The sequence below is a fragment of the Daldinia decipiens genome, assembly GCF_022478715.1.
Source record: "Daldinia decipiens strain CBS 113046 unplaced genomic scaffold F4813scaffold_33, whole genome shotgun sequence".
NCBI lineage: Eukaryota > Fungi > Ascomycota > Sordariomycetes > Xylariales > Hypoxylaceae > Daldinia > Daldinia decipiens.
In genome coordinates this window covers 109,385-134,790 of record NW_026054576.1, presented here as the reverse complement: position 1 = coordinate 134,790, position 25,406 = coordinate 109,385, and the positions used below count along the sequence as shown (strand labels likewise).

The window sequence follows — 25,406 nt, the reverse complement described above, 5'->3', positions numbered from 1 at the left end:
GAGACGGCTTCGCCGGTTTGTCTGAGGCACTAGAGCCTGTGGTCATTTTGTATGGATATGAGATGAGGCTCTTGTAAGTGCTTAATTACTTTGGATATGTGTTCTTGTATTAGGTACGATCAAGTTTATCCGAGATATATGATATATGAGCCGTTGTGACGGGCGAAGTAAAGACAAGATCCAGGAGCAAAATACGGTGAGGGGTTCAGGTAGAGTACCCCAAGGTGACACCTAGAGATCGTCGGGGGGATAAGTGCTATTCTGAATATATTCCCGATCCTTCATAATGCGTATGCATGTCTAGGCTACACGGATAGTTGGGGTTATCCGACAGACTACTCCGCGAATCGGACAGCGTCATCTCATTAGACGAGCCTGATATGGCTTAGGAAGGGCTTGATTGGCCAACCTATCATGGCCGCAGATTGTCCATCTCTTCGTTTTCAGATCCTTCAAGCTTTCTGAATTGCCCTCTTTCTTTCCTCTTCCGAAATAAACCCATGCAGGTCGCAAAAAACCCAGGCATCTCGGACTGAGATCCTACGAGAACCTTTCCCGGATGTATGATGTTAAAGCCGAGAATAGCTAACATCATGGGAGCAGCCTCGAGCACATAGAAGTAAGTTTCGTTGGTCACCAAGGGGTTCGATACGCCAGTCGAGCCGGACGAGAACTCGACCAGTCGAAACACGATACGAATCTTCGTGAACTCATTAGCAATAATTATAAACGACACTTATGCCGAATACTTACCGTGATGCAGGTTAACGTAGCATATAGCGTAAATAATAAAGGACGCCAGCTTAATTTCCCAGTTGTTGTCGCTTCGGGAGTTTTCACGTTACGCATTTCCAGCTGGAACCCAACTGCAAACGCAACAAATATAAATATAAAGAACTGCTGCAAGCCGATACCTCCCATATAAATACGGATGGCCTTTAACTGATCCTCTAGTGGTGCCGTTGGGCCAGCCATTGAGCCACCTACGAGTTGGATGACGAACGCAACAAAGTCTAGCGTTTTTTTTCTGCGATTAACATGAAATCTTTTTTCCAATGGCCAAGCACACCGAATATGCAACGGCTCTTAAAAGCGAGAGAAGTCCTTACCAAATGTGACAAAGCCTGCAGCTATTGCTTGTGCTGGTATGTTGAATATCTGCCGCGAAGGGACGAAATAGTATATCATTCGACCAAGAACCATATAGTCGAATGCGTTTACCCCTGTTACAGCGTGTTAGAAGCAGAGCAGAGCAGAGCAGAGCAGAGCAGAGCAGAGCAGAGCAGAGCAGAGCAGAGCAGAGCAGAGCTCACTTAGATATTTTAGTTATGCGTCTACTTACACAGCGGCGAGAGCAAAATGAAGATCTGGAACACAAGATATATACCAGAACTTTGCTGGTAGCGAGTGCTGACAGTACGAAATAGGTAAGCCATCGTTTCCCAAAAACTAGCCATGACAATGACCCAGCAGAATTTCTATCAGGTCGTATTAGTGTCATTCGGTATCAAGCAGCCCCCGGGATCTAGTTACCTTCCTATGGGCTATTGCTTGGTATAAGTGGGCGAGAGTGAGAAGCCCAGAAATAATGGCGAAGACCATTGCGGCCGAGAAGCTCGGGTAGTAGCTCCAAAGAGCATTGCATGTTCCTGGGGGCAGGTATCCGTTCGCGTCTGGCTCTATTGTCTGAATACATGTCGGGATTACGATGTCGATTGTCTTCGCCGGTACGGTAGCGTGAGCGTTGGTAAACCCGTCTATCGTAGCATGTTGCGTAGTTAAAAAATATACCCCCGTATTTGCTGGGGCGTCCGTCACGATATGTGTTGCTTGTCTGATTGCTACCTGTGTAGTATGGGTAGGCCCTTCAGATGCCATGAGCGTCAGTGTAGCCATTGGAATCGGTTGCCTATTGTTGTGCTAGCAAGGGGATCGTATCGAACAGCAACAATAACAGTGACCAAATCAGACTCCAAGAGTGCTTGATAATGTTGAAAAATGTCTGTTCTATTTAGACGATGTAGGCTACGGCCTCCCCCCAACTCTTATATGCTCCTGTATGCCAACAAACCCAAACATAGCTTCGTACCTATCACAATCTATCATACAATGCTGTAGGCTCTGGCAAGGATCTATGGCTGAATCCAGGGCTGCTACATAGTCCGAGCTGGCCAATCAGTGTTTTGGAAGCGTTCCATTAATACACAGCTCCGCCCCAGCCAGGCAGATACTCAAAGTTCCACCAGTTGTAGCTCGAAAACAGGCAATTGATCGTAGGTACATATGCACAAATCTTAGACGTTAGATTAATCGTAAACAGTTTATTCCCAGGTAGCCAAGTTAATTTTAGGCAATTCTATTCTAAGTAGGTAGTTACTATATCTTCGATCTAACCCAAATCTCAGATTCGCATTGGTCTCTTCCAAGAAAACCCATCCCAAGTATCATATTATCTCAGCAACGAAATCTGTTTGAAGATATATATCGCCTTCGATGGTCCTCCTATAGAAGCCAGCCATCCTCCCTCGAACCTCCTGGTCCCGTGAGTCGACCTGTACACTAAGCGCAGGCCTTGTGGTAGAATCTCGTACTCTCATCTCATCAGGGGGTAAACCAGGCCAAAAGGGCGTTGTAAACGGGTTGTCTTTCTCATCTAGCAGAACGTCGTGTTCAATCTCAACAATGCGACGGCCAACTGCATGCATTGTAGAGACTTCCCAGAGGTTTTCCCTGGCGGCTCCTAGCTTTTTCATTAAGGAGAGCGCTTCGATCCTAGTCTTTAGGCATCGGCATTTCATCACGATATAGTAAAGCAGTGGTACAAATCCCATTTCAAAGATGAATTTCCGGGTGCCGCGTAGATTGTCGGGTTTAAGCGCCTTCGAAGGGTATAGTTTAGCTGCCGTAGCGACCATCAGGCGGAATCTATCAATATACTTGTCGTATGTCGTCTCGTCGTATTCGAACGCTGTTTCTACCCATACTCGAGCAACCTCGTACCGCAGAAAGATGCTACAGAGCATCTCCTCCGGCCTTGTAGGTGTCGAAGGACGGTTTTGCAGATCCGAGAAGCGACTGTTCCAGCTGTCTAGCAAAACTCGGGTCTTATCCTGCTCTGCTAGGAGAGCTGGGCTTACATGGCAGTGTCGCATATTCCCAAGCCGGTGACAATCTCCGCTTCGAACGAGGCGAATAGTTCTAAGTAAGATTCCGTCGATGAAGTATTGCGCCTCTTCAAAGGAAAAGAAGGATTCTGGAACCTGGTCCTCTAGATTGATAAGTTCAGGAAAGCTTGTTTCATCTAGCGCGAAGAAGAAGGGGAAGATGGTTAGCCGCCGAAATATTGGAGCGAGATACTCTTTAGTCCAAGGAAAGGCAGCCTCGGCATCCTTTAGGATAGAGACTCCATGTTTGCAATGTTGTATAGCTGCCCCTTGGTTATCTTGTAAAAACTCGATGCATACAAACAAGATACACACTAATAACACTAAGGGCTCGCTGTTCATAGACTTCAACTCTCGGATCGCCGAATTATAGTGGCTAAGTGCAAACCTGTTGTCGACCAGCCGCTGGGCAGACTGTGAACGGGTTTGCATGCACTCGTAAAGCGAACTAATTGCCACTACGGAATGCCTGACAGCGGGCTCGAAATTGCTGAATTGCATTACCAGATGGGTCCAGAAGTAAGGGTCCATCGGCCCCGATAGAGAGGGCCCGGCAGCCTGGCAGAAGAATTGTACTTGACATAAGTGTTAGTATTTACTTCGTACTTCTATAAACCATTCATGAAAATTAAGCAGGGTCTGAGCCAGTGACCCTCGGTTCATCCCACTAGGGAGTCCTGACCCATGATAATAAAGGTCAGCGGGGGTAAAGGGACGTTCAATGTTACGTACGCGCTCTCCTCTCGTCTACATTGTCGATTCCTGGGAATAAATGACGCGGGCGGTGCCATGTGAGGTCCGAAGAGGTTGTAGCCTGTACATATCCGTCACACTTTCGGCCAGTAGACACACAGCGCTGGCAGTGCGGCTTGCCTTCGTCGCATTTTACTTTGCGGATTCTTTTCTTATTAGCTTCCCGGTCTTTTCTTTTTATATTTTGCTAATATCGTTACATTCGAGATCAACGTACTTGCATGTTAAACAACCCGTCCTAACTTTGGTGCTACCTTTACGAGCCATAGTAGTGTCAACAGCTACGTCGAGACTAGAGTTGTAAACGGGGCTCGATCCGATCGAGCCTGTGATAATCTAAGTGAAGTCCCGCTTAAATAGATAAATAGACGTGAGAGGTATTTGGATTGATATCGTCGTTAAGCAATGATAAATCCATCAATTTCTTAACCTACCTAACATAGGTAGTCGAAGCTCAGGGGGTAAGGGGTCAGGGGTCAGGGGTCAGGGGTCAGGGGGCGCAGCTGGAAATGCAGGCCCAAGGATTGTACAAGTGGGGATCAAATCCGAGCCCGCAAATTAGAAGAGCGAATAGTTCAGCCCTACGTATAAAACTACCTACGATTGTTACCTGCTCTGATCCGTATATAAGAACCCAATCGGTTTATTCTGCTGCCTGCGTATGCATACCTATGCATAAGCCACATTGCGTGATTTTCAGGATGAGAAGTGTTTGAGGCTGTTTAACATGACCCATAGGTATTATATCATGCAGAATCGAAGCCCCCTTTCAAATAGTCGACTAAAGGAATAGATGAGAAGCTTAAATATCACATCAGTGCATTTATTTAGAGCACACTAGTCAACAGTTTTATTACTTCTATTCATTCGATAATATCCACATATACACATAGTGAACTAGGAGTAAGAAACAGCTCTTTAATAAATTGGTAGAGCTATGAACCTTTTTTTCGATGATTGTTATAAAATAGTATATGTAGAACCGCAGTAACATACATATTCCTCAATGCTGTCTTATTAAAGTACCTAATCTTCCATAGTTGGAGAAACTGCCAAGTAACGTTATCAAGAGGTCGGCACCCAATATGCTATTGACGATGAAGTTGATATCAAGACTATTTCGACCGAACAGCAGCACGGAATACCTTCAAGATGGAAACCCTAATAATACTATATTACAGTAATTCAAAGAAGCAAATACAATAAGCACATTAGGTAGGTAGTCTTTCAACTAGAGAGATCAACTAAAGGCAAACTTGAACTTTTATCAACCCTATGATTGGATAATTAGGCCATACAGCATTAGGCGAGTCCAATAGCAATACTTCACATGTTTTGTGTCTCGTTCATGCATCACGGAATTTTTATTCTTTTTCTTTTCCCTTGGCTCTCATCCAGTAACATGGGCCACTAGTTTAGTCCCCGTTATTACGACCCTCGCCGGCACTCTTGAGTAGAACGTCAACGATCATGAAGTCGGTGGTGATAACAGCCGAGCCTGCATCAGTTAGTAACTATCGAAGTCCTAGGGTATGTTTTACTACTTACCATCAGTCCATTTGACCTTCCAAGTATCGTGGCCGTTCGGAAATGCTAGCCATTGTCCTTCGGCATTGTTGGTAACCTTTCCATCCACAAGCTGGAAAGTATCCCACTGGGCAATGTCTCCTTCACCAGGCTTGACGGTTTGCGGGTTCATCATGTCGACAAGAGTCAACAGATCAGGCGGACCCATGAGTCCAATAGAGTGGTCGACGATGCCAACTGGGTACGTGTGTAGCTCATTACAGCCCTGCTTTTCGCTGTCTACGGTGTACACCTTGACAGGGGAGACATCGTCTCCGTCGAAAATACCCAATGTGTTGTTCTTGAGCGAAATGAAGCGGCCATCGACTTTCTTGTTAGCCGGGCTACAGGTATTGTCAGCGACGGTAAGGAGCATGGCAATAGTACGAAAGAATGGCTTGCAATTACCAAGAGATCTGGAGCTCGTAGAGGTCGAGTTGTCGCTCCACAAGAGGGGCAGCGGAGGCGAAAGTGGCAAGGAGGCCGAGAGGGAGAAGGCTGACGGGCCACTTCATTGTGAGTTTTGTTGAAAGAGGTTAATATTATCAAGAAGTAGTACGAGGAGATTGAGGATTGTAGGGTCAGAGTGATTGTGTAGCACAGTCTACAGAGGTAGAACTTTGTGTTCTTGCTTGTGACTTAGGATATGATGTGATGATTAGAAGACGATGTTAGAATTCGAGGAGAAGAAACTGGTGAATTTATGTTCTTTTCAACCGAAGGCGCCTGGGGTATGGGATGGGACGATGATGGAAAGTACGAGAGGGCTAAGGCAAAAACAAAAAGGTTAATTAGCTAAGGTTATCTGCCGGTCTACATACTTTCCATAAGTAGTAAACAGGCAATCGCATCCCAAGATTCACGGCATGTGCAATGACAGGTGGTCCTTCCTCACGTCTGTATACTAGCCTCGAGACAGGAGGTCTAAAGTAGAAGGTACGATGATGGTATCACTATCAGATCAAGGGAAATCACGACACATCTCACACCACATGTAGAAATTTTATATAACATTGATGACACCCAAGAATTCTAGCCCATACAAGTAACTATACGTACCCCTTATCATTCTAGAACTCGGGTATCTCAGGTTAGAGGTTTCCAAAGAGCCCAGTGCCTACAGTACCTAGGCATATTAAGTTTGGTATATTAGGGTCGTGTGGTGTACTAATTTTAGCTCAGGATTGACCCAATAGGTTCCTTAGTCCGCTACAAGGTAGGATGATCTACCACCAAGTTCCCCATAACAGACCATAAACCACAAGTTCCTGGGATTACTTCAACCGTAGGCTAAATCAACTCCCACGCCAAGCATCTCCAAGCATCTCCAAGCATCCCCGCAACGACTTAACTCCCCTTCTATCTTATTCTCTTCTTCCGCTGCCACGGTTCCAGAAGCTGTCAGAATGGCCAAATATCCACAATCCCTGATGTTATCCGTTCTTCTACGAATATCTATATCCTACAACTCGGAGACATGGCTGACTGAGACAAGATCCGTTCGACGGAAGCGGAACACACCTCCGTCTATACGTTTTGTAGACCGACATAGAAAAGTATAGGTTCTTCTTCAAAAGATAGGTATCTATTGTCTATTTCTATCTTTAAACTCGCCGGGGTTACATCGCCCCTGGAGGATAAAAGCAAAAGCAAGGGAGGATATTTGATCCATGACTACATACCTAGAAACAAAGATCTCGACACCTTCTCTACCTTGCTCGCCTACCTCCAGAATCCCGGGTTTTACGTTTAGTTTAGCCACGTTGCGCTATCGCCTATCCATTCACATGATCTCATAGACCTTAATGGCTTCGGATACGATGTGCATGTGCTGCCAGCTAGGAAATCATCTTACCTGGTAAGTCTACTCTATAATGTTTTCTTACAGGCGCCTAGCGCACGATGCAATAGTCAACACCAGAATCTCCTGAAAGGAGCACGACTTGATGCATATCGCTATGGATAGTTTTTTTTTTTTTTTTTTTTTTTGCTTTGTTGGAGGAACAAAGGCCTCAATGTGAACGCGTGTGCCGCTGGAATGTATGTTGGGCCTAGTCTGGATTGTCGACAAATTCCATCGAGGAATAACACCAAACATGGTATCTTCTTCTTTACGCATCCAGTCCTAGCTGCGCTGAGCTTCATGGGATTGATAGCTCTCCGCTGAATTATGCGATATGAACCAATGGCTAACTCTCGCATGGCCTCATATCATGTCCCAAAGCAGGAACTGCTGCGGCGTGCTCATACGGAAAACATGTCGTTGAGTCTCGCTTTAGCCCTAAAAGACAGCGCTCTAGGAACAACTCCGTTGAGCCACCAGCAAACCTTCTTGTCTTTACTCAAAGCAGACGCTCCTTATGTTGCTGCTGCCATCCCGCGTATTCTCTCCGCCGTTAGCGCGTCAATAGTAAATCGCGGACGAGAAGCAAGCTGGGCTGAGTTAAGGGGGGTGGCGTTTTATTCCCTGCTATCTCTTCTCGAACTACAATTATTACTATCTATCTCTCTACTGTGGTTGGTATTTCCTGGCTTAATCATTTTACCTTGGTTGGCCTTGCAAACCGCTTCCATATGGATTCTTATCCGTTATATCAACGGTGGGCCGCGGTCCTCAAAATTCGTCACGGAGAGGTTTGAAGATGACATCTCAAGTAGCGAAGAGCAGCGCTTCGATTGGTTTGTTGTTGGTGGTTTTATGCACGATGAGCACATGCACCAGGACGCCCCAAAGCTAACGAGAATCTTTGGTCATGATATGCATATCTTTGTAGCTTATGAGCTAGGCCTCTTATTCGACATCATACTTATATTCCTCCAACGAAGCCTCCATATCCCTACGACAAGATCTGTAAACCTCTATAACTCCGTTCGAGCAAGCCTACTGAAGCCAGAAACGAAAGGTGTTCGCATCCTTGCGCATAACACCGGGGCTCTAGATGTCTCATGGATACTCTCCCGCCTTTGCGCCGATTTCCCTCCTGGAGATCGACTAGGCAAGCTCCAGGTGTTCACATTCGGCGCTGCATCCATAGAAATGACCTTGCCTCTTGGACATGTCTCGTATCAACAAATTAAAGATGAATCGGTTTCCCTTTTCCCTTTAGTCACCCATTTTGCGTTCACAGACGACCCATTTGCGCAAATCGGTGTGCTCCTTGGGATCCGCCAGAGACTAGAAGGTCGCTTCGTAGGAAGTCTGTACACGATTCATAGCACCACGCCAGTTTCAGCAAAATATCGCCTATTACCTCGTAGTTGTCATTATACTTTAGATGATTACTTAAACGCTCTTCTACCTGATGGGAATCCTCGACAGGGTATTCTCGGCCAAGTATGCAAGATAGATCGCGAACTGAGTGAAATGCGAGAGCTGGCTGCCTTGGCACAGAGCGTTACAAACGAGCGACTAAGAACACGAAGGGAGCGTCTAAGCTGGACTGCACTCGGAGCGATGGCAAATACCACGTCCAGCGGATGCGGTGGGCGTGATGATAGGTCACAACCTTTCTCTCTGGAAGAAGTCAGGAAGGAAGGCAGATCTTTGGAAGGGCTCAGGGGGTATGACAACAACCCACTAGTCAATGCAATGAATGATGCTAGATATCGCATGCGTTCTAAGAAACACACGACGGGCACAAAAGTCATGGCAAACACCGAGGCTTTACGCATAAATTTTGGTAAGTACAAATACTAAAGGTGTCATTGTTGGGGAATGAGACCTCTGTTAGGAAATAGTATTGTATCATACCCGGAAGTGTTTTAAATAGGGGGGGGGGGGTTCGCGGTCTATATGTTCTTTAGGTTTACCCGTTATATAGTCCTGCTGGTAAAAGTACCTACTTAATATTAAAACTAAGTTTATCACCCAGCTCTATAGCTTTGCTGCTGGATTTAGTAGGACGCCATATCATTACTGCGACCAGTAAGTATAGAGGAAATTCGGTGTTGTAATCCAAGGCAATAATCTCGACTATATCGCAACTAGTTAACATAAAAAAAACTTACCTATCAAGCATCTCCTATAATAGGTAATACTAATAAATATCTCCGTACATGATATGGATAGTAGAAGTAGCATCGCTACAATGAGATGATATTATTACATATTCGCCCATAAATATTTCATACCTTCCCAAATTTCCACGCTGCTAGGTAGAATCTGGTCGGCAGGAAGTACGAAGCCGTAAGAAGTCGATCTAAGCTCAATTCCCCATCCGAACTCTGCTCCAGCTGCGTCGGTCATGTAGTCTCTGCCATTTCCACTTGACTGGTACAGTACTAGACAGCCAGGGCCATAGTCGAACGTTGTGTTGTCTATATTGATCTTGTTAGGATGCAAGGAGCTGACGAGGAGTTCCCGAGTTGATTCCGTCAAGGCGTGGGGTTATATTTGGGGATATGGAATAAACATAAATGTTAGGAGGGGGTTGGGTTGGAGGGATATATATATATATACATACATGGCTGTGCGATCCTGACAGCTGTCTCGCCAGCTAGACTTATCTGACGGTCGATATTTTTTGGAAAGCTATCACAGATGTAGCCGTATGAGAGCAAGATTACCTGGGCGTAGCTGTGCCAGTCGATGTACAATTTAATGCCTTTATCAACAGCTAGCGTCTGAGCGAATTCCATCAGTGCGGCAGTTTCAGGCGCGTCGCCAGGCTGGTAACCGCTGAAGGTCTCGGAACTCGGGTTGGAAGAAGACCCATCGCCTCCGAATCCGACAGACCAGTTCCGGTTGATATCTGTGCCGACTGCTGTCGTGTTGTCTCTCGTCTGCCGATTCTTCCTCCAGAGCCGGTTGGTTGTCTGGGAATATACGAAGCCTTGGTGGGATTAACTAGAGATCTGGATTATATTCTCCTGGAGTTATTCTGAACCCAGTTACTCACCATCGGGATTTACAACTGGTAGGACGTAAAAGTCGTAGTTGTCTAGCGCAGCTTGTATCGCCGTGTCTTTTTTATTATACCCAGTCACTATTTGGTACAAGAGGTACTCGACTACCTGGAATAAAATTGTGTTAGTAGTTCAATATACCTGTCGAGTTAATACATGCAAAGACGTACAATTGAAGTGATCCATTCACGAGCATGTACATTCCCATTAAAGAAGACTGCCGGCTTCGAATTCTTGCCGCTGCTACCCCACTATAGCATCAAAAGTCAATCAGCGTTTCTTTTAATAAAGGGTTAGATGAAGTATAAAATTAAAAAAGGGAGGGAGCTCTTAATATTGCATACGAGATGAATCCCCTGAATTGGCCTTCCCTCAAATGAGTATCCCACTTGAATAAGCTCTGAGTTGTTGACAAACGATGCTTGGAGATCGGCCCAGTAGCGAACGTGATCCTCGTAGGCGTGATATGAATCAAACCAAGACAATCCTGGGACACCATCGTCGTCAAGTTCTGCGTCGACGGTTAGCAGAAACGTATTAGAGAATCGGATTTTGAACACAAACCTGGATAGTTACCCAAGGAACCTTCAGTTGCGATGTCTGCCCCTAAATTTCTGCTCAAGATAGTAGTATTGAAGTCGAGCGCATCGAAGACCGCGACGTGTTCTGGAGGAACCGCAACGTCAATAGTCGCTAAGCTATCACGATGACGATTATAGTTAAGCTCTATGATAAATAAATCGGCGAAGGTTGATTTTAGGTCGGCAATTTGATCGCTCGTATCGATCCTATAAACCTTGAAGCCTTCGAAGCTGATACTATCGTCCTGGTTAGCCAGAACAATAGCCTTGAGAGCCCCAGTAAACCAAATAGCAGTAGTGAGCTTCATGTCCTCTATGAATTGAAGCGTACAAGCCGGAGTTCACAGGGCCAGAGAAGACAAAAAGATATATTATATATATCTATATATATATACCTATATATACACTATTCTAATAAGTACATTTTGCAGTTCCAAAAGGCATTTGGGGTCGAGCAATGCAACGCAAAGTCGCAAGCATTAACAATAACGGTAGTCGCCTTCCTAAACCCACCATCCACTCCGGCTTGGCGCCGATGATGCCACCACGGTGCAGAATATCGACAGCTCCAATTATGACGGCAAGGCCCAGTAAGAGAGAGGCAGATTACTATTCAACAACATCCGACCATTGCTTATGTCTTAGACTCCCGGGCTGGCTCAGCCCACCGTCTAGTCTTGCCTATGCGTGGAGTATACCGTCGGCCACAAGAGACGGCTTATTAGCTATACAGCTCTGCCATTTTATCAATTAATTAACCACCAAACCCCCTTTTCTAAACCCGAATTATCTAAGGCATATATATGTTATGTAGATTCGGCGGGTAATTCATGAAGAGGGCTGTAGTGTCCGTACAATTCCGATATCTGGCCTTCGCTCTTGGGAGGTACAGGTGGCGCTACGTTAACACCGTTCGGAGCTGTTGCGATCTGTGATGTTGCGACCTGTGATGTCGGATGCACGGGGATTTGGCCGTATTGATTTCCGGGTTGTTCCTTGGCTAACATCTTGTTCATCTTCTGCAGCCTCCACAATGCGTATACCAAGCCAATAATGAGTAGCACCCCTATTACGGCGCCAATGCCAATTCCGGCCTTCGCGCCATCGCTAAGATCAGATGAAGAAGAGGCTGCCGTGCCGGCAGAAGAAGGGGTGATATCTGGTTGGAAAGCCACACCTGTGTTAGTAGAAACACCGTTTGTGGAACTATAGCTAGCAGCACTAGGCGTAGTTGAACCAGATGCCGACGTCGTTGAGTCTTTTGTTGACGTAGCGCTTGTCGAAGAAATTGTTGGTGTTGTTGGTGTTGTTGCTGATGTTGTTGATGTTGATGTTGATGTTATTCCCACCACTATGAATTTAGTTGAAGCGGCATTCCAGGTTGCTGATGTGGTTGGATTATGCGGTCCAACAGAAAACCTCCCATCTCCAGAATCACAACAATTTTCAGCACCATTACAACAATACGACGTGTCGTCCTTGGTAACGTTTGCGCAAGAAATCAGGTCAGTGCCGCCAAGCGAGGCGCCTTCGTATTCAGAGTTCATGTAAGCTAATAATGTCTCAAGCCGAGCCAGCAGGTGTCTAAGCAGCAAGTTGATTAACTCACCTAAGCAGTAATTTGCACAGTTCCCTGAATCCCAATTCATATCCGAACAAGAGCCCCGAATTACAGCTCCGTTAGGTCCTTGACATAGGCCATTGGAAAGACAAACAGTACCAATACTACCACCACAACAGGCACTGGAGTCTGAATCGGGATTACAGGGGGAATCATCTTCAGCCTCTTTTCTATTTGGGTAATAGCAATGGTTGAGGACAGCAAGAGTAGTATAGGCGAAGTGGAAAAGAACAAGTTGTAAACAGAACAGCATCGGCCTCGCCATTGTAACTTGCAAGTCGTTGCAGTTTAGTCGGGAATGGAAGAATACAACGCACGAACAGGAAAAAGAAAAAAGCCGAACGATCAGGAGAACAACGACCTGTGGTGGAGATTGGAGGCAGTATACCGCCCATACTATAGATACCTCGCCGCTTTCAACCCCTGCTTGTCGTCCATAGCCTGAAGGATGCCAATGTAGCCACATCCGAATCCATATCCGAATCCATATCCGAATATGGCGACTCGATCAGCGGCATATTATGCTTTGGCGAAATGCTCCATGTGTAGCAGATATGAACTACCTCCTCTCCGATGTCTGGAAGGCTCGTGCAATGCCAGAAAGAGAGCATATAATCGAAAGTCAGGGGCTATTTATGGGTCCACATCCATGTATTTGACAATTAACTACAACCAACACCTCAAGATAAGCAGCCAATAATTACAACCAACAGACAATAGACGACCGGGAAGTCCCCGAAGACGCCACCGTCTTCCAATGGTAGCCTACTTCAGGCCAAGGGCCTAAAACGCCATTGTTTCTTCGTGGTTCCCGCGAAGCCTAAGACCTAAGTTATCATATAATATTTTTCATATAATATGCTTTATAGTACTATATAGGCGAACCAGCTTCAAAAATAAGAGAATATGTTTCGAGTCGCAAGTTAAATAATCAGTGCTACCAGTCAACTTTTTTTTTTTTTTTAAAAAAAAAAAAAAGCTTCATATTACGATGTGTCTCCCGAAATGTCTTACCGAGCCCGCTTGTTTTTACAAATCCTACGCGAGTGTGGGCCGCTGGGAGGTTACCTCCTAAGGTAGATATTTAGTAGGGACAAGTATTATAGAAAACAACTATCTCTAGTATCCCGGGTTCAGCGCAGTTTCGCACAATAATGCAAATCCTATCGTGTACGAAACGCCGTCATAGAATCCGCAAATAACAAAGCGGTATGAAAATCAGCTGTGAAGCATGCTCGAAATATAATATACATTATAATGCAAACTAAGGTAGCCGTCGTTAACCCGGATGGCTTCCACGCCATGAAGCTATAAACAGATGCTCAACTAGAATACCGGGATCCCCCTTTTCCAGATAATTATCATGTGGTAGCCAGCCAAAGGAATCTTTAGGCAGCACCAATACATCCCCAATGAGCTTTGGCTCTCGAAGGCTGTCGAGTTCATCACCTGTATGCTTGATACCTGTAGCATTCGTGAAATAGTCCATTAGAACCTCGGTGAATGCGAACGGACCCGTTGTCGCCATAACATCCTCGAACGTGACTGTGCCTCCGGGCTTCTTCGATTGAAACAACTTCTCGAGATTCTCTTTGACTCGATCCACCAGTTTAGCGATAGCCGGGTGGTGAGGTTTCGCCAAGATTGTATATTGCGCTAGCTGAACAGAATACGGGGAGCCTCGCCAGATGGGCATTTTGTGGTGGTCGTTTTCAATCCCAACAACGAGATTCACATTGTCCAGGTATTGCCGAGGAACCCATTCGGAGATGGGACGATGAGGCAGGACATCGATATCAGCCCATACTCCCCCTTCCACAAGCATCACACAATACCGCAAAAAGTCGGCCCTTAAGATAGGATCTGTGAAACTAGCAAACAGATCCGCAATAGCCGGAGGAAGACGGTCTGCAACGAAGGTTTCACCGTTGGCGTCTGTGATCCGTTCATATCGGTGCTGAGGATTTACCATACGCCATTGGTGCGGGAAGCCAACCGTTCGGTCAGTTGGGTCGTCGGAATCATCTTTCCAGCTCTGCCAGATCTTCTTGGGGAAGCCCAGGGGAGGTGAAGATTCGGGCTCAACCTGTGAGCTAATCTTGACCGGCGAATTGGCTATAATAAATTAATAAGCTTGGAGCCTAAAGGAAGCTTCGTTAGAGTAAAACAAACTGACAGTTCAGCGGACTGGAGCCGACGGAGACATAGGAAGACCCGAATGCTAGAAGACATAATAAAATAACTGCACTGATGATAATGAAATATTTTCGAGACATTGCTTCACGCGGGAGTAGAGCTATTTTGTTAGAATAACAAGTAGGAATACGGAAGACAAGAGCAAACAACAGGCAAACCTTGTTGTAAGTGCTACAAATCGCTTAGGAGCGTGGCACAGCTGAAATGGAAACTCAAATGCAGCGATACGCCTTATTGTTCTTTTTTTGGGGGGGGGGGTTCGGTGAAACACAGTCAGAGTGCTAGGGTATTTGGTGTGTTGGTGTGTTGGTTGTTGGTTCTTGTTGGTTTTAACCTAGTTCGTTGCATAATAACAATTGATATCCCCTACTCACAGGTTGCAAGGGGCCTTGGCCTGTGACCAATATTAACAAGCTAGGTAATCAAAGCTTAAAAGAGGACGCATGCGTGAGCCTCGAGATACTACTTATATTTTCAAGGTTTACAAATTTATAAAACAAATGCCATATAATTAACCACTTCTTAAACTTGGTAGGGTTGCCCAAGGGTTATAAAAGGTTATTAGCAGACTTGCATGGCTTAGTAATTAGCTTAGTACCTATTGGCCTAAGTAAGGTAGTATAAGTTTTTTTGGTAAACGTTAAGTAGTTAAAGAAAGTTCTTTTAATAAACTAAGCTTATTAACGATCATTAAGTACGTAAGCTTAAGTAGCCACAAGGTTAGCCACAAGGCTGTTAGGTCACGTGGAGTACTGCTGGTGGGGTAAAGGTTACATGATAAGGTTGCGTGTTAAATGATCGAAAAGCTGTTATAATTTATCTAAGTGTAATGACTTGAATTGGTTTCGTAAGCGCTACTGCGTTTTAAAACCTTTAGTTTATATATTTATACCTGTAAGTGACGGACGTACCGTTTTACGCATTTTGGGTTGAAGCTTTTATAAACCCATATAAATTATATAATATATTGTCGGGAGACAAGGCAAGGGTGGTGGTGTACACTTAAAAGGGAAAGGAAACACGAATATTGAAATGAGGCTATCACGATCTGTTGTTGTCTATGGTTAAGTTGTATGTGTGTGGGTTAGCCTAAAAGGTAAGCCCCATGCACGTGATGGCACGTGACTAGATTACATAATTGGCTATTCCCAATATCCCGACAATATTATTATATATTAATTTTTAATTTTTCAAAAGTTATATAATATAAAATATTATACATTAAACTCGTTCATTATTAACCTTTTACCATTACTTTCTTTTCGTAGTTCGTTCAGAGTTTTCGACATGTTTTGTAATGCTGATTTGACATCTCGAAGGCATGCATCTCCATCCTCTTCAAGACGTTGTAATCGTTTTTCGATTTGTTCCTCCGCATTCTCCCTTTGCAAATTCTGCAAATCTTCCCTCTCGTCTGTTTCTTTGGCCTTAGCTACGCCGAGCATCTTCTCAACCAGCCTCGATATCTCCTCTTCTCTGGCTAGCTTTGCCTTCTCCAATCGTTCCTTTGTTGATGCAGCCCGCCACACTTTGTCATTAACCTTTTCTTGGTTATCCTCATGGTATATAGTTGGTTCCGACTTGAGCATCGGCTTTCCAGCTACGCCGGATTGAATTCGCTGCGTGATTTCTGTAGCATGACTATTTCGGTTTGGCGAGTCGCTGCTAGGCGATGTCGGTAGTGTTGGCACATCTGTCAAGCTATGACGGCTGAATTTATCTATAGCTAATTGGGCGTGCTCGCTATGGCTGGATATAGCGCTCTTATGAATCATCATTGACATAGGCCTTTGACGTGGTTTCGACATAATCCTCAACTTATTGAACGGAGGCCTCGAAGATGGAAGACCGGTGTTTAAAGATGGAACTGATGATGTCGGGGCTGGTTGAGGGTTTATATTAGCCACGACCATGATTGGCGTCATGGTAATGTCATTGGTAGTCATTGGTGTAATCTCCGTTGTCATGATATAAGAAAGGTTCCAGTTGTTTTCTGGACCTACTGTCGTTAATGTAGGCGAAACATTTTCCATGGTTCCGCTGGGGGTAATTTGTGCCACCTCGCTCTGTATAGAGACTGATTGATCCTCACGTGTTCGGGATGACGACCTCGATGGAAATCTCCTTGTAGCAGGGGAATTACCCAGGAACCGCCCGAGAATAGGAGAATCTTTCGAATCATCGTTGTTGAGGATTAATGGTATAGTCGAGTCAAAAAGAGTTGTATCATGGCTGGTAGAGGTCAACATTGGCTTGCTCGGAACAGTCTTATCTGAATCTTGTTGGAAGCATTTCGGTGTCAGATCCCGTCTATTAGGATCTTTCTCTTCGTAAGGTGATGGTAAAGTAAGACTGATAATTGGAACTGTATGAGTAGGATGTTGACTCGTTGCTCCTTCCGACGCCGATAATGGTTTATTTACACCAGGTGCAATATCTCTGGGGCTGCTGATGGCAATCCCTATTGGGAGATTGTATGGCTCATTCTTGCCAGGCAACCCCTGAGGCAAACTCGACACTACCTTTATATTGTTTCGGAGGGATTCTCCCCCATTGTCATTCGTCATAACAGTCTGTGAATCGTGACCCACACGCGTGGAAGATGCAGCTGAGGAAGCCCTGGGTCTGAGGTTGCCCATTGCTAGCAACTCCCCCGCTTCACCTACTGTAGCTGACCTTGAGCTTCTAGTCATGGTGGTATTTATCACAAGTCTTTCTGGCTTAGAAGAGGCATGAGAAGTTTCACCAGGATCACTATGTCGATGGGGTGGTATAGTGCGCTGCATTATTAGCTCATCTAGTGAAGCCGTAAGTATCCCATTGGAGCTCGTTGCGCGCTTACTCGACGAACGAGGTCGTACTATCGGGGGAGTGGTAATACTCGATTGATAGCGTGTCATAGAACCCATAAATGCATCCGCGGTAGACGGTCTTGATGTTGTAGGCGGGATAGGGAAGCTCATCGCTGCTAACATATTAGGAAATCCTGGTGATTCGGGCAGCGACTGATCTTGAGAGGCTGCTAGACTTGACTGAGTGAGATCCTTTGTATTGACCTCTAAACGCCGCCTCGCGCCAAGCAAGGTTCCGTGGCCCATCGCAAGTGGACGCGTCCTAGCTATTCTTGACGAGGCTGTTTCTGATTGCTCAGATTGGCAGCGGGGTGTTTCTCGTAGAGGCGCGCTGGGTGAGGAATGCGATCTTAGACGGGAAGAGTGGCCATGCTGGGCCGCTTCCCCTGAAAGTAGATAATGGGGAATATATGAGAGCGGATGTTCCTGTGGCTTTGCTTTCGGCTCATTCCTTGAAGAGCTTTCAACAGCTTGGAACATGTTCGAAGTCGATCGGGGGCGAGATAATATTGGAAACTTCAATTCCTGATCCCCCAACATAGTAGGCGCGTTCATCTTGACGAATTGATTCTGGAGAGAGCCGGTTATGCCAATTATATTCCACGCGTGGTCATTTCAATCATGAGATTCACGATTCACCAACAACACGACACCTAGACCTGTGTGTAGGCAAAAATGAAGGGCTTGGATGCTTGGTGCAGATTTAGAGGAGGCCATCCCTTAATAAATAAATAGCAAATGAATAAATAGCAGAGATGGCATCATCTTCCGACGGAGCCAACAAAGTTTGGAATATCATCACAGAGTGGAAGGTGGAAATAGCTAAGTCGTCTCGGAACTTCCTACAGGATCCCAGACGCGCATCGGCTTGTACTGATTGGGATGCAGATTCTATTTACGGTATACATGTACTTAGTTAAGTCATGTTTACGTTAGATAATAGATAATCATCCTCGGGTCATTAGTTGTAGGTACCTACATGTAACGGAGGAATGTACCCAAGGTACATTGTACTTGGACTTTCACGGCAGTACCTACCTAACCTAATAACACGATGATGCATTTAAAAGGTAACATTCTTAAAATGGTATTCAAATATTACAGGGATAGTGCCCATGCTTTCCCCCCCCTTGGGTACCTTAGGTACCTAAGGTCCTAGGATGCAACTTGTCCATATCGAAAGTACCTACATACCTGTACTTTTATTATTGTACACAATAGGACGACATCAAGATTGGTTTTGGCTCTTACCCCACAGAGCCAGTCTGTCCTTAAGCTTTTGCGGTTGACATACCTACTGGAAATATCATTGATACCATACACCGAACACGTACCGCGACTCTCGTAAAGGGAATTCCCTCTTAATCTCGAAGCCGTTGCAAACTGCACTGCACTTAGGACATCACACACACATTCCACTACCAGCAATTGTTGCGGGTGTATTGATACTCGACGTCCGACGAGCTTGGCGAGCTATCGCGAGCGCATCGACGATATGGATTACGAAGCTCTAAAAGAACAATGGAGCGAGGTGGAAGACCGTGACGGTGTTCGATTGAGTTGGAATGTTTTTCCTAGCTCTCGAATGGTAACTTGGCCCTCTACTATTTTGGCTGCATCTTCGTGAGCGCATGTATTCTGAAGCTTTGTATAGGAAGCGTCTCGCCTCGTCGTCCCTATCGGTGCTCTCTACACCCCCCTGAAAGAGAAGCCAGATACACCTTTACTACAATTCGAGCCTGTTACGTGTAAACAACCGTGTCGCTCTGTCTTGAACCCTTTCTGGTCTGTTGTCCTCGAAATCCCGCCATAGTTTCGAATCGCATAGCTAATGATACCCAGTCAAGTCGACGTTAGGGCACGTCTATGGATCTGCCCATTCTGCCTTTCGAGGAACCCCCTTCCTCCTCATTACAAGGACATCACGCCTAATGCCATCCCCCCCGAGCTGCACCCGTCGAACACAACGATCGAGTATCGGCTCTCCCGACCAGCGCCCAGTCCGCCTATTTTTCTCTATGTTGTCGATACGTGTCAAGAGGATGATAGTTTGTCGGCCTTGAAGGAGTCGCTCATCATGAGTTTGAGCCTTCTCCCCGAGAATGCCTTGGTTGGCTTGATTACTTATGGAACAATGGTGCGCTTATCTCGTCCCTAATATTGGGGCAATTTTTATTGCTGACACCAGAGTTCCCAGGCCCAAGTTCACGAGATCGGGTATACCGAATGCGCCAAGTCATACGTTTTTCGTGGTAGCAAAGATTATTCTGCCAAACAAGTTCAGGAGATGTTAGGTCTGCTTGCCCCGAGTCTCCGCCCTGGCATGCCGCAGCAGCAGCCTGGCCGACCTATGTTGCCTATGGGGCCTGCTACTAGATTCCTGTTACCCGTTCAGCAGTGTGAGTTTCAGCTTACCAAGATCCTCGAACAATTGCAGAAGGATCCATGGCCTGTCGCCAGTGACAGGAGAAATCTTCGATGCTCTGGTGTTGCGCTTAGCGTTGCTGTTGGCCTGCTTGAGTCTTCATTCCAAAACGCTGGTGGCAGGATCATGCTCTTCGCCGGCGGTCCTGCAACTGAAGGCCCAGGAATGGTCGTTGGCCCCGAATTGAGAGAACCAATTCGCTCACACCACGACATTGATCGTGACAATATCAAATATTATAAGAAAGCACTTAAGGTTGGTTTTATTCTCATTTTGTATACACTTGGGCTCGCTTGGTGGCTAACCCCTTTAGTTCTATGACAATCTTGCGAAACGGACTGCCCACAATGGCCACATAATAGATATATTCGCCGGCTGCTTAGATCAAGTAGGATTGCTTGAGATGAAAGGCTTGTGCAACTCAACAGGCGGTCATATGATCCTCACTGATAGCTTTACATCATCTATGTTTAAGCAGTCATTTATTCGAGTCTTCGAAAAGGATGGGGATGATAATCTATTAATGGGCTTCAATGCTGTCCTCGAAGTTTTGACAACTAAGGAGTTGAAGGTTACCGGCTTGATTGGACATGCCGTGTCATTGAACAAGAAGTCGACTTCGGTTGGAGAGACCGAGTGTGGTATTGGCAACACGTGCTCGTGGAAGATGTGTGGCATCGACCCCAATGCTAGCTATGGCGTCTACTTCGAAATTGCAAGTCAAGGTGGCCCCACGCAACATCAGCAGGGCCAGCAGAAGGGTATGATGCAGTTCTTGACGTATTACCAGCATTCTTCTGGGCAGTTCCACCTACGTGTAACTACTATTGCTAGGAACTTGAGCGGCCCAGCCGGAGATCCCGCTATCGCACAGTCCTTCGACCAGGAAGCGGCCGCGGTACTCATGTCGAGAATTGCCGTTTTTAAGGCAGAAGTTGATGATGGACCCGATGTTCTTCGATGGGTGGACCGGATGCTTATTCGATTATGTTCACGTTTTGCCGACTACAGGAAAGACGATCCTTCCTCGTTTAGGCTGGAGAAGAACTTCACTCTCTACCCCCAGTTTATGTTTCACCTCCGGCGAAGCCAGTTTCTACAGGTCTTCAATAACTCCCCTGATGAAACAGCCTTTTATCGCCATGTGCTGAATCACGAAGATGTGAGCAATTCTCTCATCATGATACAACCAACTCTCGATTCGTATACCTTCGACCAGGATGGAGGACAGCCTGTCTTGTTAGACTCGACTTCTATTCAGCCTACACATATTTTATTGCTGGATACGTTTTTCCACATCCTCATCTTTCATGGAGAAACTATTGCAGAATGGAAGAAAGCGGGGTATCAGGATCAAGAAGGTTATGAGAATTTCGCCACGCTCCTAGAACAGCCAAAAGAAGACGCAAGAGTAAGTTCGAAGATGTTTGCTTTGATGATGATGGAGCATGATATTAATATTAATCCTTTCAATAGGATCTTATTGCAGACCGCTTCCCACTTCCTCGGTTTATTGTATGTGATGCTGGTGGCTCGCAAGCGCGGTTTTTACTGTCAAAACTTAACCCGTCGACGACACACACCACAGGGGCATACGGCGGTGTTGGTGCGCAGACTGCGCAGACAATCTTTACTGATGATGTATCACTACAAACCTTCATGGATCACTTGATGAAGTTAGTAATCTACTACTCTCAACCCAACTTTCAAGACTAACAGTATAACAGGTTGGCCGTGAGCGGGACGAATTAATTGTGTAGTAAAGCCCACCCCTTTAGACGAGGAGTTCATGATGCTTGTGCTACATAAAACTTTTGGGCCTAACAGCTGCTTCGTCATGATTGTCTCTCCAAACTCCGTTCATGATGAATTTGGCGAGTTCGCTGTCTTAAGTGTTAGTCTTATAGTATACTAATTCTTATAAAAAAAACCGAAGTTGGCTCGGAGCGGCTCATGTACTCAAGTATTATCGTAGACAGCAGCCAGTTCATGCGTCAATAAACCGTATGTCCTCGATATTAGTATGTGTCGTTTTCCTCTTAACCCTTCTTGTTTTTAAAGCTTCCACCTCGTTGGTACCCGGGTAGGGGATTACATGGTCTTCCCCGTATCGGCTTAATGCAATGCAAGACTTCCATTATACCTAGGTAGGTACCTTCTACAACCAGGTAGGTAACAATGGAATGTTTGGCCTTACGTAATCGGAGTCTGAATCCAATGGAGTTAACTAATTAAGGTTGAATCCCTTGGTTTTGAATTGACGAAGCGAAGGTGCATGCTACACCTTAACATTTTAGTCCAATCAATTATCAATTTGCTCACCTGGTCCCACTTGTTTCCTCTAGGGCTGCTGCGTATCTAGCGTATCGCGAGTACGAAAATACAAACCCCACTGTCTAGGGTTTCTCTAGCCCACAACTGAATTTCCTCAAGACCACTTTCTCAACTTTCACCCTCCTATTTGCAAGCGCTGCTCACGAGGCTCACAACATCTTACGCAAAAAGTCTCCTCAGGATTTTTATTGGCAAACTCGTGAGACTTTACATTTGAGCGAAGATGCGTAAGTCAATGAATCCGACCCTGCTCGGTTTGTCAACGCAAACTAACTTACAGAATATAGCTCCCAAGATTGATCCCAATGAGGTGAAGGTCATGTACGTTAAAAAAAAAACAAAGAAAAAAAATCGATCCGATTTCAATATCGCTAAGGACAGGAAATTGCGATTGCTCCAAATTCGAGGCTAACAGATAATTCTATAGCCACCTTCGAGCGACCGGTGGAGAGGTCGGTGCCTCATCGGCGCTTGCCCCCAAGATTGGTCCTCTCGGTCTGTCGCCCAAGAAGGTCGGAGAAGACATTGCCAAGGCTACTGGCGACTGGGTATGTTTTTGATTAATGTGGCGCGAAGTCAATGTGCCAGGCTGACAATGTTTGATTAATAGAAAGGCCTACGAGTCACTGTGAAGCTCACAATCCAGAACCGTCAAGCCGCCGTCTCCGTCGTTCCCACAGCATCCTCCCTCATCATCAAGGCATTGAAGGAGCCGCCCCGTGACAGGAAGAAGGAGAAGAATATCAAGCACTCGAAGAGCGTACCTCTCGAAGACATCATCGAGATCGCCCGAACAATGCGATTCAAGTCTTTCTCCAAGGACCTGAAGGGATCCGTCAAAGAGATCCTAGGAACAGCATTCAGTGTAGGCTGCCAAGTGGATGGACGAAGCCCCAAGGATATCAGCGACGACATCGAGAGTGGCGAGATAGACAGTAAGTCATAACCAATGCGCTCTCTCTACTATACAGGTTACTAACGCCGGCCGACATAGTTCCGGAAGAATAAATATGGACTGGGTGGGCTGAAAATGGGCTTCTTTTTTTTCGATGCATATTTCGACAGGAGTTCAGGAATGGCTTGCGATAGTCGTCGCCGACACACTCTGAATTGAGACGAATGAAATAAACCTCGTTGTTTTCGTGATATGTATCTCATATCCCCCGAATACCCTCGTTACACCCTTGCCTACACTCTGAGATAAACCTAGCTCCCCGTGGTCTATTTCTATTTCGTGTCAAGGAATATTGAAATCCGACCAACTACTCACCGCGGCTTTCTTGCTACCAAAGCGTGGAGGCGGAGGTCCATTTTGCTCGGTCGACATTTGAATACCTCTTTATATGTTTTTTTTTTCTCTTAAATTCTTTTCTTGTTCTATCTGCTAGTTAAGATGCAGCATGGATATAATTCGTAAGAGAATGTCACTGCGAGTCCACGAGGAATTGTGACTTGACCTCTATGATAAGGACACATCGTTCGATAAGGTAAGTAGATTGGTTGTGATATATTGTTTCTAAGTCTTTCCGCCTGCTAGCATCAGGTCATACCACTGCTAATTAATAATCCTGCAACCATCTGTGTGCTGATCTAATGTTTTGATAGCCTTGTGTAGCCTAATATTCGTATTGCTTACCTTTGCATTTGATAGCGCATCTCTCTTTCCAAGTCTGATGCGGCTTATTAGTGGTACTTTATAATAGGCTATTTTCGGTGTTGGTAAGGGCTTGCTCGTTATAGTTAGGCATGAAAGTAAGAAGAATAATTCCGAGAATGTTTGATAATGGCACATATAATATCATGTTTCTACAATTTTCAATGGGCTTTATAGGTAATAATATAAAAACAACCTAAGGTAGGGGGTTTTTTTTCCCTTTCCCTCTTTGCTCTCTATGTATATGTATACATTTAGGTACTTTGGTTGTGCATAAGCACTTAGCATTTAGGTCACAACATGATTTATAACCTTGCATTTCTAGGACTGAGTGGCTTACTATGTGGCGGTTTCTTATGCATTCCAGATGTAGCTGATCACCATACCTAGAGATTTTACGGTGTAAGATGCCCTCTGTTAAGACCAAGTCTCTTTATTTTGATATCCCTCTCTCTCTTCTTGTCTTTTCTGATTTTACTTATTTAGTACTGTCGTTTTTCACTACCTATGTAGAATTAAAGGCATAATATGTTTAATGTGCAGATTCTGATATGTCAACAGCCTGCATAAGTTTTAATACACGCCTGTGCAGCGTACATAATGTACGTATGTACTTAATAAACGTGCATGATACATATACTTCCGTGAAGCTACGTCAAATATACATGTACTTGGGGCGAATACGCCATGGATCTTTTCATTGAGGCAGGTACCTAAAACGTCCTTATTTTAAGGCCCCACTGAGGAAGAAATGTGACAGGAGCTGATGGAGACCAACGTGAACCAAAATCGATTTAGACTCAGCCCCCCCACGTACAAGCAAGCGCCGTCCTTTTCAACCCTCATAGCCTTTCCCTCTACTGGGATCTACATATCTACAACATACCTACATCTAACATAATTCTAACCTACCTACCTAGACATGAACACGGGGAACTTATCAACAGCGCCAACTTTTTAACGGGACTTTCCTTGTTCCATACCAAACATCTTTCAGGCCATCTATAAACTAAGGTGTTCTATCCACAAGTATTTATTGGAATCCACTTCCCTTCCGCTTTGACCTCGAAACCCGCGTCTCTTGCATCTCGATTATTTCCCCTCCGCATACATATCTCTCTTCCCTGCCTCGCCTCCGTCCTTGCGCCTGGCTGGCTCCGGAGCTTTCGCGTCGTGCGAGGCAGAGCAGAGGGTGAGGGGCTAGTTAACTCTGAATTAGAGATTAGAGATTGGAGATCAGGTCAAAAAGGAAGATTGGATTTGGACTAAGGTATACATCGGACGATAGTTTTGGCTCAGTCCCCCCTGGCTAAGATATTTCCACTTGGGTTTTCAGCGCCGGAATTGAATACATA

General features: G+C 45.4%; 10 protein-coding genes across 10 annotated transcripts; 3 read left to right on the top strand and 7 right to left on the bottom strand.

Moving 5' to 3' along the window:
* Window positions 1–159: 159 nt before the first annotated feature.
* On the bottom strand, window positions 160–2,031 carry F4813DRAFT_191765 (RTA1 like protein-domain-containing protein). Its single transcript, XM_049239431.1, has 5 exons — window positions 1,534–2,031; window positions 1,343–1,478; window positions 1,110–1,223; window positions 754–1,013; window positions 160–700 (listed from the first exon to the last, which is right to left on the bottom strand). Exons 1-5 carry the CDS (start codon window positions 1,894–1,896, stop codon window positions 413–415), a joined length of 1,161 nt encoding a protein of 386 aa, XP_049096873.1. The 5' UTR covers window positions 1,897–2,031; the 3' UTR covers window positions 160–412.
* A 279-nt stretch (window positions 2,032–2,310) lies between these two features.
* Window positions 2,311–4,344, bottom strand: F4813DRAFT_368851 (uncharacterized protein). Its single transcript, XM_049244365.1, has 3 exons — window positions 4,135–4,344; window positions 3,897–4,063; window positions 2,311–3,739 (listed from the first exon to the last, which is right to left on the bottom strand). Exons 1-3 carry the CDS (start codon window positions 4,182–4,184, stop codon window positions 2,445–2,447), a joined length of 1,512 nt encoding a protein of 503 aa, XP_049096872.1. The 5' UTR covers window positions 4,185–4,344; the 3' UTR covers window positions 2,311–2,444.
* Window positions 4,345–4,945: 601 nt separating this feature from the next.
* Window positions 4,946–6,431, bottom strand: F4813DRAFT_368849 (uncharacterized protein). Its single transcript, XM_049244364.1, has 3 exons — window positions 5,892–6,431; window positions 5,466–5,827; window positions 4,946–5,415 (listed from the first exon to the last, which is right to left on the bottom strand). The coding sequence occupies exons 1-3, from the start codon at window positions 5,996–5,998 to the stop codon at window positions 5,333–5,335; spliced, it is 552 nt and encodes a 183-aa protein (XP_049096871.1). The 5' UTR covers window positions 5,999–6,431; the 3' UTR covers window positions 4,946–5,332.
* A 1,020-nt stretch (window positions 6,432–7,451) lies between these two features.
* F4813DRAFT_368845 (uncharacterized protein) lies at window positions 7,452–9,355 on the top strand. Its single transcript, XM_049244363.1, has one exon. The coding sequence runs from the start codon at window positions 7,654–7,656 to the stop codon at window positions 9,178–9,180; it is 1,527 nt and encodes a 508-aa protein (XP_049096870.1). The 5' UTR covers window positions 7,452–7,653; the 3' UTR covers window positions 9,181–9,355.
* A 230-nt stretch (window positions 9,356–9,585) lies between these two features.
* Window positions 9,586–11,277, bottom strand: F4813DRAFT_382339 (zinc carboxypeptidase A; the record flags this gene model as incomplete). The annotated part of the gene is made up of 6 exons (XM_049245790.1): window positions 9,586–9,800; window positions 9,947–10,315; window positions 10,382–10,496; window positions 10,559–10,639; window positions 10,733–10,899; window positions 10,953–11,277. 6 exons carry the CDS (start codon window positions 11,275–11,277, stop codon window positions 9,586–9,588), a joined length of 1,272 nt encoding a protein of 423 aa, XP_049096869.1.
* Window positions 11,278–11,363: 86 nt separating this feature from the next.
* On the bottom strand, window positions 11,364–13,264 carry F4813DRAFT_368843 (uncharacterized protein). The gene is made up of 2 exons (XM_049244362.1): window positions 12,579–13,264; window positions 11,364–12,497 (listed from the first exon to the last, which is right to left on the bottom strand). The coding sequence occupies exons 1-2, from the start codon at window positions 13,054–13,056 to the stop codon at window positions 11,776–11,778; spliced, it is 1,200 nt and encodes a 399-aa protein (XP_049096868.1). The 5' UTR covers window positions 13,057–13,264; the 3' UTR covers window positions 11,364–11,775.
* A 413-nt stretch (window positions 13,265–13,677) lies between these two features.
* F4813DRAFT_368840 (glycosyltransferase family 32 protein) lies at window positions 13,678–15,401 on the bottom strand. Its single transcript, XM_049244361.1, has 2 exons — window positions 14,767–15,401; window positions 13,678–14,705 (listed from the first exon to the last, which is right to left on the bottom strand). The coding sequence occupies exons 1-2, from the start codon at window positions 14,864–14,866 to the stop codon at window positions 13,870–13,872; spliced, it is 936 nt and encodes a 311-aa protein (XP_049096867.1). The 5' UTR covers window positions 14,867–15,401; the 3' UTR covers window positions 13,678–13,869.
* A 540-nt stretch (window positions 15,402–15,941) lies between these two features.
* Window positions 15,942–18,499, bottom strand: F4813DRAFT_368839 (uncharacterized protein). Its single transcript, XM_049244360.1, has one exon. The coding sequence runs from the start codon at window positions 18,191–18,193 to the stop codon at window positions 16,001–16,003; it is 2,193 nt and encodes a 730-aa protein (XP_049096866.1). The 5' UTR covers window positions 18,194–18,499; the 3' UTR covers window positions 15,942–16,000.
* A 338-nt stretch (window positions 18,500–18,837) lies between these two features.
* On the top strand, window positions 18,838–22,089 carry F4813DRAFT_368838 (Sec23/Sec24 trunk domain-containing protein). The gene is made up of 7 exons (XM_049244359.1): window positions 18,838–19,226; window positions 19,293–19,423; window positions 19,481–19,775; window positions 19,836–20,318; window positions 20,377–21,474; window positions 21,540–21,739; window positions 21,791–22,089. The coding sequence occupies exons 1-7, from the start codon at window positions 19,134–19,136 to the stop codon at window positions 21,813–21,815; spliced, it is 2,325 nt and encodes a 774-aa protein (XP_049096865.1). The 5' UTR covers window positions 18,838–19,133; the 3' UTR covers window positions 21,816–22,089.
* Window positions 22,090–22,350: 261 nt separating this feature from the next.
* F4813DRAFT_191618 (uncharacterized protein) lies at window positions 22,351–23,590 on the top strand. Its single transcript, XM_049239429.1, has 5 exons — window positions 22,351–22,624; window positions 22,685–22,707; window positions 22,825–22,945; window positions 23,012–23,332; window positions 23,392–23,590. The coding sequence occupies exons 1-5, from the start codon at window positions 22,621–22,623 to the stop codon at window positions 23,403–23,405; spliced, it is 483 nt and encodes a 160-aa protein (XP_049096864.1). The 5' UTR covers window positions 22,351–22,620; the 3' UTR covers window positions 23,406–23,590.
* Window positions 23,591–25,406: the final 1,816 nt, after the last annotated feature.

Excerpts from the sequence above, each read along its gene's own strand:
- F4813DRAFT_191765 (XM_049239431.1), bottom strand. The coding sequence starts at position 1,896 with ATGGCTACACTGACGCTCATGGCATCTGAAGGGCCTACCCATACTACA. Across the intron at positions 1,479-1,533 it reads AAGCAATAGCCCATAGGAAG|AAATTCTGCTGGGTCATTGT; the intron begins GTAACTAGATCC and ends ACGACCTGATAG. Across the intron at positions 701-753 it reads CTACGTTAACCTGCATCACG|ATTCGTATCGTGTTTCGACT; the intron begins GTAAGTATTCGG and ends GAGTTCACGAAG.
- F4813DRAFT_368843 (XM_049244362.1), bottom strand. The coding sequence starts at position 13,056 with ATGTGGCTACATTGGCATCCTTCAGGCTATGGACGACAAGCAGGGGTT. Across the intron at positions 12,498-12,578 it reads CTGTGCAAATTACTGCTTAG|GCGCCTCGCTTGGCGGCACT; the intron begins GTGAGTTAATCA and ends CTGAATACGAAG.
- F4813DRAFT_368838 (XM_049244359.1), top strand. The coding sequence starts at position 19,134 with ATGGATTACGAAGCTCTAAAAGAACAATGGAGCGAGGTGGAAGACCGT. Across the intron at positions 21,475-21,539 it reads AGCCAAAAGAAGACGCAAGA|GATCTTATTGCAGACCGCTT; the intron begins GTAAGTTCGAAG and ends TCCTTTCAATAG. Across the intron at positions 21,740-21,790 it reads TTCATGGATCACTTGATGAA|GTTGGCCGTGAGCGGGACGA; the intron begins GTTAGTAATCTA and ends ACAGTATAACAG.
- F4813DRAFT_368845 (XM_049244363.1), top strand. The coding sequence starts at position 7,654 with ATGCGATATGAACCAATGGCTAACTCTCGCATGGCCTCATATCATGTC.
- F4813DRAFT_368839 (XM_049244360.1), bottom strand. The coding sequence starts at position 18,193 with ATGAACGCGCCTACTATGTTGGGGGATCAGGAATTGAAGTTTCCAATA.
- F4813DRAFT_368840 (XM_049244361.1), bottom strand. The coding sequence starts at position 14,866 with ATGTCTCGAAAATATTTCATTATCATCAGTGCAGTTATTTTATTATGT. Across the intron at positions 14,706-14,766 it reads CGGCTCCAGTCCGCTGAACT|CCAATTCGCCGGTCAAGATT; the intron begins GTCAGTTTGTTT and ends AATTTATTATAG.
- F4813DRAFT_191618 (XM_049239429.1), top strand. Across the intron at positions 22,708-22,824 it reads CCAAGATTGATCCCAATGAG|CCACCTTCGAGCGACCGGTG; the intron begins GTGAAGGTCATG and ends ATAATTCTATAG. Across the intron at positions 22,946-23,011 it reads CCAAGGCTACTGGCGACTGG|GCCTACGAGTCACTGTGAAG; the intron begins GTATGTTTTTGA and ends ATTAATAGAAAG.
- F4813DRAFT_368849 (XM_049244364.1), bottom strand. The coding sequence starts at position 5,998 with ATGAAGTGGCCCGTCAGCCTTCTCCCTCTCGGCCTCCTTGCCACTTTC. Across the intron at positions 5,828-5,891 it reads TACGAGCTCCAGATCTCTTG|CCCGGCTAACAAGAAAGTCG; the intron begins GTAATTGCAAGC and ends CAATACCTGTAG. Across the intron at positions 5,416-5,465 it reads GAAGGTCAAATGGACTGATG|GCTCGGCTGTTATCACCACC; the intron begins GTAAGTAGTAAA and ends TAACTGATGCAG.
- F4813DRAFT_368851 (XM_049244365.1), bottom strand. The coding sequence starts at position 4,184 with ATGGCTCGTAAAGGTAGCACCAAAGTTAGGACGGGTTGTTTAACATGC. Across the intron at positions 4,064-4,134 it reads ACGGGTTGTTTAACATGCAA|AATCCGCAAAGTAAAATGCG; the intron begins GTACGTTGATCT and ends TAATAAGAAAAG. Across the intron at positions 3,740-3,896 it reads TGTAGACGAGAGGAGAGCGC|TACAATTCTTCTGCCAGGCT; the intron begins GTACGTAACATT and ends ACTTATGTCAAG.